The sequence below is a fragment of the Ranitomeya variabilis genome, chromosome 4 (assembly GCF_051348905.1).
Source record: "Ranitomeya variabilis isolate aRanVar5 chromosome 4, aRanVar5.hap1, whole genome shotgun sequence".
In the NCBI taxonomy this organism is placed as follows: Eukaryota; Metazoa; Chordata; class Amphibia; order Anura; family Dendrobatidae; genus Ranitomeya; species Ranitomeya variabilis.
Genome location: NC_135235.1, coordinates 602,793,697 through 602,803,241, shown reverse-complemented (window position 1 = coordinate 602,803,241; position 9,545 = coordinate 602,793,697). Strand labels below are relative to the sequence as shown.

Here is a 9,545-nt window from a genome sequence, read left to right as displayed (position 1 = left end):
CTATAAACACTAGTGTATTGGTCTATTATGCTAATATTGGCGAAATTGGCTGACTTTAGTCTCCAAGATCCTATCCCAATATGTAGTTAGTGCAATAATAATAGAAAAGACATCCAATTAGAAATGTAGTATCGTTCTTCTGATAACACTGCGCAACAAATTTCAGGGAAGTTCTTGTCCCCTGAGAAAATTTTATTGTATCTTATAGATTTTGATATGCTGAACACGAATATGTGCTCCAAAAGTCTGTATCAAGTAAGGTTTTTAACCCTTTCATGACCGGAGCTTTTTTCGATTTTTTGCTCCTCTTCTTTCCAAAGCCATAACTTTTTTATTTTTCCGTCAATATGGCCGTGTGAGGGCTTATTTTTTTTTGGGACGAGCTGAAGTTTTTAATGATATCACTTTTGTGCAGATACGTTAATTTGATTGCCCGTTATTGCATTTAATGCAATGTCGCGGTGACCAAAAACGTAATTCTGGCGTTTTGATTTTTTTTTTATCACTGCGCCGTTCAGCGATCATGTTCTTTTTTTTTTTGATAGATCGGGAGATTCTGAACGCAGTGATAACAAATATGTGTAGGTTTGATTTTCTTTTTTTATTGTTATATTTTGATTCGGGCGAAAGAGGGGTGATTTGAAATTTTATGTTTTTAAATTTTTATACTTTTTTTTTTTTTTTTTACATTTGGCATGCTTCAATAGCTGCCATAGCGCGATCGCCTCTGCTACGTAGAGGGGATGCTCAGATCACCTCTATGCAGCAGAATTACAGGTTTGCTGAGAGCCAACCACAGGGTGGTGCTCATAGCAATCTGCCATCAACAACCATAGAGGTCTCGAGACGTCTGGTTGTGATGGCAATGCACCTATGACCCCCGATCACGTGACGGTCGTCGCTGCACGTTATTTCCAGACTGGCGTCCGAAAGTGCATTTAAATGTTGCTGTCAGAGTTTGACAGTGGCATTTAACTACTTAATAGGCGCGGGTGGATCGCGATTCCGCTCGCGCCTATTGCGGGGAAATGTCAGCTGTTAAAAACAGCTGACATGTCGCGGCTTTGAGGTGGGCTCACCGCCGGAACCCACCTCAAAGCGGGGGATACTGCCAGCTGACTTACTATTCCGTCAGCTGGCAGTAAAGGGTTAGGAAAAAACAGTTTATAGTCTACATTATGACATCCGAGACACTACATACATGTGCATCAATGTCAGTAGCAAAAGCAGTTGTTCAAAAGTGTTTTGCAGACGACTTTCATTTATAATCCGTGTCAGATGCTTCTTGAAATTTTATGTTTTTAAATTTTTATACTTTTTTTTTTTTTTTTTACATTTGGCATGCTTCAATAGCTGCCATAGCGCGATCGCCTCTGCTACGTAGAGGGGATGCTCAGATCACCTCTATGCAGCAGAATTACAGGTTTGCTGAGAGCCAACCACAGGGTGGTGCTCATAGCAATCTGCCATCAACAACCATAGAGGTCTCGAGACCTCTGGTTGTGATGGCAATGCACCTATGACCCCCGATCACGTGACGGTCGTCGCTGCACGTTATTTCCAGACTGGCGTCCGAAAGTGCATTTAAATGTTGCTGTCAGAGTTTGACAGTGGCATTTAACTACTTAATAGGCGCGGGTGGATCGCGATTCCGCTCGCGCCTATTGCGGGGAAATGTCAGCTGTTAAAAACAGCTGACATGTCGCGGCTTTGAGGTGGGCTCACCGCCGGAACCCACCTCAAAGCGGGGGATACTGCCAGCTGACTTACTATTCCGTCAGCTGGCAGTAAAGGGTTAGGAAAAAACAGTTTATAGTCTACATTATGACATCCGAGACACTACATACATGTGCATCAATGTCAGTAGCAAAAGCAGTTGTTCAAAAGTGTTTTGCAGACGACTTTCATTTATAATCCGTGTCAGATGCTTCTCGAATAAGATTCCAGCAATAGTCAGCCAGCATTGACGTACTCCACTTTCCCTGGTACCTTTTCTCCATCAGCGCAATAATCTTTCACCGTGTTCATCCCTAAGGCTACTTTCACACATCAGGTTTTTTCCTTCCGGCCCATTCTGGCTCTTTTTTGAAAAACCGAAACCGGCGAAATAAAAACCGTATCCGTTTTTTTCCCATTGACTTGTATTAGCGCTGCATTACGCCGCATGGCCCACCGTTCCTTCCATTTTTTTCCGGATCCGGCGAAAATTTCCATTCCAGCTTCTGGAAAAAACGTCTACAGTAACGTTTTTTGTCTCCGTAGCTTTTTGCTACAATGCAAGTCTATGGGTGCTGGAATGTGCCGGATCCGGAACAAGACAGATGCGGTGACCTGATCCGGTTTTTTAATCTGAGCATGCTCAGAACCAATTGGCTGGCCCCCAGGACACATATAAACAATGCCAGTGAGTCCCTCACTCATCCATTTACCAGCCAACAACAGAGCCTGCCAGGCACAGACTCTGCCAGCCAAGTCTGCAGCGCATTGAGGTAAATAACTGTTTTGTTTTTAATGATTTTTTTTTGCCATTCTATCTATCCCAAATCTATCTACAGTTATATGAAAAAGTTTGGGCACCCCTATTAATCTTAATGTTTTATAAAAATTGTTTTTTTTTTTTGCAACAGCTATTTCAGTTTCATATATCTAATAACTGTTGGACACAGTAATGTTTCTGCCTTGAAATGAGGTTTATTGTACTAACAGAAAATGTTCAATCTGCATTCAAACAAAATTTGACAGGTCCATGAGTATGGGCACCCTTATCATTTTCTTGTCTTAAATACTCCTACCTACTTTTTACTGACTTACTAAAGCACTTTTTTTGGTTTTGTAACCTCATTGAGTTTTGAACTTCATAGCCAGGTGTATGCAATCATGAGAAAAGCTACTTAAAGTGGCCACTTGCAAGTTGTTCTCCTGTTTGAATCTCCTCTGAAGAGTGGCATCATGGGCTCCTCAAAACAACTGTCAAATGATCTGAAAACAAAGATTATTTCAACATAGTTGTTCAGGGGAAGGATACAAAAAGCTGTCTAAGAGATTTAACCTGTCAATTTCCACTGTGATGAACATAGTAAGGAAATGTAAGAACACAGGTACAGTTCTTGTTAAGGCCAGAAGTGGCAGGCCAAGAAAAACGTCAGAAAGGCAGAGAAGAAGAATGGTGAGATCAGTCAAGGACAATCCTCAGACCATCTCCAGAGAGCTGCAGCATCAACTTGCTGCAGATGGTGTCACTGTGCATCGGTCAACTATACAACGCACTTTGCACAAGGAGAAGCTGTATGGGAGAGTGATGCGAAAAGCCGTTTCTGCAAGCACGCCACAAACAGAGTCGGCTGAGGTATGCAAAAGCACATTTGGAGAAGCCAATTTCTTTTTGGAAGAAGGTCCTGTGGACTGATGAAACCAAGATTGAGTTGTTTGGTCATACAAAAAGGCGTTATGCATGGCGGCAAAAAAACACAGCATTCCAAGAAAAACACTTGCTACCCACAGTAAAATTTGGTGGAGGTTCCATCATGCTTTGGGGCTGTGTGGCCAATGCTGGCACCGGGAATCTTGTTAAAGTTGAGGGACGCATGGATTCCTCTCAGTATCAGCAGATTCTTGACAATAATGTTCATGAATCAGTGACAAAGTTGAAGTTACGCAGGGGATCGATCTTTCAACAAGACAATGATCCAAAACACCGCTCCAAATCTACTCAGGCATTCATGCAGAGGACCAATTACACTGTTCTGGAATGGCCATCCCAGTCCCCAGACCTGAATATCATTGAACATCTGTGGGAACATTTGAAGAGGGCTGTCCATGCTCAGCGACCATCAAACTTTACTGAACTGGAATTGTTTTGTGAAGAGGAATAGTCAAAAATACCTTCATCCAGGAACTCAATAGATGCTACAGGAAGCGACTAGAGGCTGTTATTTTTGCAAAAGGAGGATCTACTAAATATTAATGTCACTTTTCTGGTGAGGTGCCCATACTTATGCACCTGTCAAATTTTGTTTGAATGCAGATTGCACATTTTCTGTTAGTACAATAAACCTCATTTCAAGGCAGAACCATTACTGTGTCCAACAGTTATTAGATATATGAAACTGAAATAGCTGTTGCAAAAAAAAACTATTTTTATAAAACATTAAGCTTAATAGGGGTGCCTGAACTTTTTCATATAACTGTATCTATCTATCTCATATCTATCTATCCCATATCTATTTAAATATATATTTTATGAATTTATGTATTTATCAATCTATCATTTTTGTATAACAGGAAGCTGCAGCAGCAGAAGAGGTGCTTCCAGAAGAAGACCGAAGGGGTGGAGATACAGTATATCTGGAGTGGGCTCGCAATTGGTAAGTTTCTTATATGCATCGCAGAACCACACCCTCACACAATACACAACACATAAAAAAAACAGATCATTACAGACATCACACTGCACACAACACATACAAACTGATCATTATAGACATCACACTGCACACAACACATAAGCCAACATAAAAGCACATAATTTTTTTTTTCTTATAGTCTTCAGATTCTGGTGCTCGATCCAGAGGTCCTCAGAGCGGCTCCCAGGGTCATCGGTGTGCAAGTCAGGGCGGTGGTCATCGGGTAAGCATATATATATATATTTTTTTTAAAACTTTACGTTGTTTTGATTCTAATGTCTTTTTAACAGGCTTCACAGCGTGCTCCTGACTCGGACAGTGAGGAGGCCGGGCTAAATATCGACCTCCTCATCGATCTGATCTGAGAGAGGAAGCCGCTGTGGAACATGGGTGACCACCGCCACGCCGATATAGTTGTGACCCGTCGGCTCTGGGAGCAAGTGTGCCAACAGCTTGTAGACAACTGGGAGGACCTCGATGCTCGGGCCCAGAATCAAGCACGTAAGTATACACAGTTCAGTTATGTAGCTGGATGTAAAGTGTTGTATACTAACCAATTTGTGCCTTCAGTTTTAAGGCGAGAGAATTGTCAAGCGGTGGCGGTCAATCAGGGATCGCTTCAAGAAGGAGTTGAACAAAGATGCGGGCCCCGAGTGGATCTGGTGGACGCAGGAGCAAGTAGAAGTATGCAAGGGCCCTGTCGTTCCTCAGATCAACGATGGGGAGCTAAAGGTAAATATTACCCACCACATTTAATAACAAATGTTTACATGTCTAACCCTTTTTTTATGTTTCAGCCAGGGCCATGCAATATCAATATATTAATTATATTTTGTTTTCTCTTTGTTCCACAGTACCGTCGGCAGCACTCGGGATCCTGCAGAGTTGAACCCTTCTGGGGCGATCCCTCAGGAGTCCGCCACCGAGGGACACTTCGACAGTCCCGGCCCCTCTGCACCTTCCCTCACATCTGATCCCTCGGTCCCATCCACCAGCGTTGGAGCATCCTGGCCGGCTGCGTTGCATGAATCTGCCGGTGAGGATATAGCTTTTCCTGTACGCCACCCCTCTGATGTTTCCACCTCTAGTACACCTGTGGATTCTGGGCAGCAGCGCCAGAGGGGTTAGGTACAGAGTTATGTGCCCGAGTTCTTGCATTTGAATGCATCCTTCCAGAACTGTCTGAAACTTTTGTCGGAGCAAATGGCCGCAGGTTTTAATTTGATAAACAAATGTCTTCTTGAGTTGCAGACACTTCAGCAATGGAAGCATTTAGATATAAGTAACTCACCGAACCACACATTTTTCCAGTCGGTACTCGAGCGCATGGATAAACTATCTCCTGATCAGCAGATACAAGTAATGCAATCGTGCCAGTCTGCTCTAGCGCTTGTTACCTCCCAAGCCACATCTGCCCCTCCTCCAGCCACTGTCCCTCCCTGCAGCCACTACCAGCATCCTGTCCCGTACAAACATCCCGCCCCATACCAGTTCCCACCAACATCATCCGTGCCTCCTCTCCTTGCCCACTACCACCAGTCTCCTTCACCCATCATGCCACTACAACCCTCTTCTCCACCCATCATTCTGCCTCCCAATCCACCCACTCCACCCCTCCAATCTTCCAAATTCCCAATACTACTCCCGGTTTCATGTCCACCCGTTCTATTTCTTTCTCCACCCCCTCACCTGTTTTACCTACTGATCCTTCACCACCACCATCACATTCCTCTCTCCACACTTCCACTGTCGAAGTCTCCCAATCTGACAGCCCAGAGGCGTAGCTAGGGTTTTGGCTCAGGGGGGCGAAGCTTCTGAGTGGACCACTAACCAGATAACCTTGATTACAACTCGGTGATGTGCCCTAATAGTGGAGGAGAACCTCAGCAGATGACTGCGCTGTTATTGAAGATAATCTCTATATAACGACCAACATGGATATTACCGCCATATGGTCAGTGGTAGATACCAGCCCTACAGAACATATAACAGATCACTGCACAGTTACAGATAACGTCTTACCGCTGACGTTTTTTCTGATGGAATCGTTCACTTTTCCAGTCTTTTCCATCTGGCCCAGACTGACATGACAACTTCTTCCAGCAACGACTCGGCTGCAGAGAATACAACAAAGACACATTTCACTTCTCATATTCCATCCCCATCACCATCTATTCCCAACCTGCACAAACTCCTCATCCTGCTGATAATCCAATACTGAGACGCTGCTGCCTTATGCGCCCCTATTACTGCACCTGATACCCCAATACTGAGCCGCTGCTGCCGTATGTGTCCCTATTACTGCCCGATACCCCAATACTGAGCCACTGCTGCCCTATGTGACCCTGTTACTGCACCTGATACCTCAATACTGAGCCGCTGCTGCCGTACGTGTCCCTATTACGGCACCTGATACCCCAATACTGAGCCGCTGCTGCCGTATGTGTCCCTATTACTGCACCTGATACCCCAATACTGAGCCGCTACTGCCATATGTGTCCCTATTACTGCCCCTGCTGTGTGGTTCTCTGTGCCCTCTAAATTCTAAGGCATCCCTCTATAATATAGCAGTGCCAGGTGCAAGTGCCCTAGAAAACAGAGCCCATATTTTGCCCCCTAGAAAGTAATATTGTCCTGTGTGCCCCTTTGATAGTCACAGTAACCTGAGTTCCCCTATAACAATAAGTGCCCACTTTACATTTAATAATGTCCCGAGTCTCCCCCTGTACAGCGCCCCTATACACAGTATGATGCTCTCTTATACACAGTATACTGACCCCTTAGTAGCCTCCAAACTGATGGCTCCAAAACTGTAATCCCCACACTGTATGATGCCCCTCTAGATAGCCTCCATATAGTATAATGCACCAGATCGTCCTCAATATAGTATAATGTACCAGATAGTCCTCAGTATAGTATAATGCACTCCCCACAGGCCTACTCAATATTGTATAATGCACCCCTATGTAGTATAAGGTAGCAACCGCAGGCAGACCCTGTAGTATAAAGCAGCACCCCTATAGGCAGACCCTGTACTATAAGGCAGCACCCCTATAGGCAGACCCTGTAGTATTAGGCAGACCCCCCCTATAGGCAGACCCTGTAGTATTAGGCAGACCCCCTATAGGCAGACCCTGTAGTATTAGGCAGACCCCCCTATAGGCAGACCCTGTAGTATTAGGCAGACCCCCCTATAGGCAGACCCTGTAGTATTAGGCAGACCCCCCTATAGGCAGACCCTGTAGTATTAGGCAGACCACCCGATTGGCAGACCCTGTAGTACTAGGCAGACCCCCCCGATAGGCAGACCCTGTAGTACTAGGCAGACCCCCCCGATATGCAGACCCTGTAGTATTAGGCAGACCCCCCATAGGCAGACCCTGTAGTATAAGGCAGACCCCCCACAGGCAGACCCTGTAGTATTAGGCAGACCCCCCATAGGCAGATTGTGTACTGTAAGTCAGCACCCCTTAACAAAATAAATACTCACCTCTTCTTCCTGGTTCATGCGCTGAGCTCCCGCTCGCCTCGGACAGGGGATGATGGAGGAAGGAGCGCAGCACTCCTTTCATCATTGCGGTCAGCTGTATCGGCTAAATGCTGGTACAGCTGACCCTGCGATGACAGGCGGGGGGCCCACTGCTGGCACCCGGGGCCCCCCGCCTGCTCAGGACGCAGCTACGCTACTGTGACAGCCCCTCCAGCAATATCACCACCCTAATCTATTAAAACTTATATTTTTTTATTTGTTAAACAACTAGGTTAATAAAACTGTTTAAAAATGTTGTCTTTAATTTATTTATACGGTTTATAAGGTTAAATATGTTGGGTAAAAAAAGGCTTAATAATGTGGTTAAAGGTTATATACTTTGGGTACAACCCAAACAGGTACACAACTTGGGTAAAAGAAGGTTAAATACTTTGGGTACAACCCAAACAGGTACACATCTTAGGGTAAAATACTTTTGGTTACAAGGTCCAAGACACATTGTTCAAACTCTCTCATCCTGCCAGTCTACTCTTCCTTCAGGTGAAATAAAGTATTCTGCAAATTTGTACCTCATTTGGGAAACTGACACAGAACATTGAAACGTAATGTTGTGATAAAGTGGTTTCTTCAGAATGGTCTTCAATGGAAATATGTTCCTTGCATATCACAAAATTGTGCAGTGTCGACAACACACGCTTTCACCACCTCGCCAACAGTGTCAGTCTTCCAAGTTTATAGCTGTGAATAGAACTCGCCATTTGGCGGTCAGAATCCCAAGAGCGCACTCCACCATTCTCTGTGCTCGTGTGAGGCGGTAATTTAAAATTCTCTTAGATTGCATTAATCCACTACTGGAGTAGGGTTTCAGCAGGTGTTCCGACAGCTGGAAGACTTCATCCCCAACACAAATGGCATTTGTGGCCCAGAGGTTTGAGGCAGTGGTCTTGGGGGGTAGGGGGGGGGGGGGGGAATTGGAAGATGTTTCCATAGAGATGACGGCCCATAGCCGACAATTTGAAAACTTGGGAATCATTGGAGCAGCCATACGCCCCAATATCCACCGCTATAAATTTGCATTCTGCATCTGTGATGGCCATCAGCACAATGGAAAAGTATTTTTTATAGTTAAAATATTCCGGGCCAGATCCAGTCGGCTTCACGATGCAGATATGTTTCCCGTCCACAGCACCCAAGCGATTGGGAAACTGACAAACTTGGTGGACTTTATCGGCTATTTCCAACCAACTCTCCATTGTGCGATGTGGTATAAATTCGCCGTGCAAAGAGTCCCACAATGCATGGCAAGTGTGCTTGACAAATCCCGATATGGTGGAAATTCCCAACCGAAATTGAAAATGTAGTGACGAAAGGGATTCTCCAGTTGCAAGGAATCTGTGAATAAAAGGCAAAAATTATTACAAAATACCAGCAATAACATTACAGTTATAAGTCACCTAATACAGTAGGAGATACAATAAAATTCATAAAAAATACCATCGATAACATTACAGTTATAATGCAGCTATAACTGTATGAAATACACTAAAAATTATTCTAAAAAAAATACCAGCAACAATATTAAAGTTAAGTGTGCTTTACAGGAGGAGATACAATAAAAATGGCTTACCGAAGAGTGACCATCAGACGCTCCG

At 44.4% G+C, this 9,545-nt stretch overlaps 1 protein-coding gene across 2 annotated transcripts; it reads left to right on the top strand.

Moving 5' to 3' along the window:
* Positions 1–4,766: 4,766 nt before the first annotated feature.
* LOC143769229 (uncharacterized) lies at positions 4,767–7,554 on the top strand. 2 transcript variants are annotated; one of them, XM_077257767.1, is made up of 3 exons: positions 4,767–4,904; positions 4,981–5,135; positions 5,258–7,554. In XM_077257767.1, the coding sequence occupies exons 1-3, from the start codon at positions 4,790–4,792 to the stop codon at positions 5,375–5,377; spliced, it is 390 nt and encodes a 129-aa protein (XP_077113882.1). In that variant the 5' UTR covers positions 4,767–4,789; the 3' UTR covers positions 5,378–7,554. The 2 variants fall into 2 exon arrangements, with proteins under 2 accessions (XP_077113882.1, XP_077113883.1); XM_077257768.1 differs by having other exon boundaries at positions 4,974–5,135.
* Positions 7,555–9,545: the final 1,991 nt, after the last annotated feature.

Bases quoted from the DNA above. Each gene is read 5' to 3' on its own strand.
- LOC143769229 (XM_077257767.1), top strand. From the start codon at position 4,790: ATGGGTGACCACCGCCACGCCGATATAGTTGTGACCCGTCGGCTCTGG. The intron at 4,905-4,980 runs GTAAGTATACAC...TTCAGTTTTAAG, and splicing joins TCGGGCCCAGAATCAAGCAC to GCGAGAGAATTGTCAAGCGG. The intron at 5,136-5,257 runs GTAAATATTACC...TTTGTTCCACAG, and splicing joins TCAACGATGGGGAGCTAAAG to TACCGTCGGCAGCACTCGGG.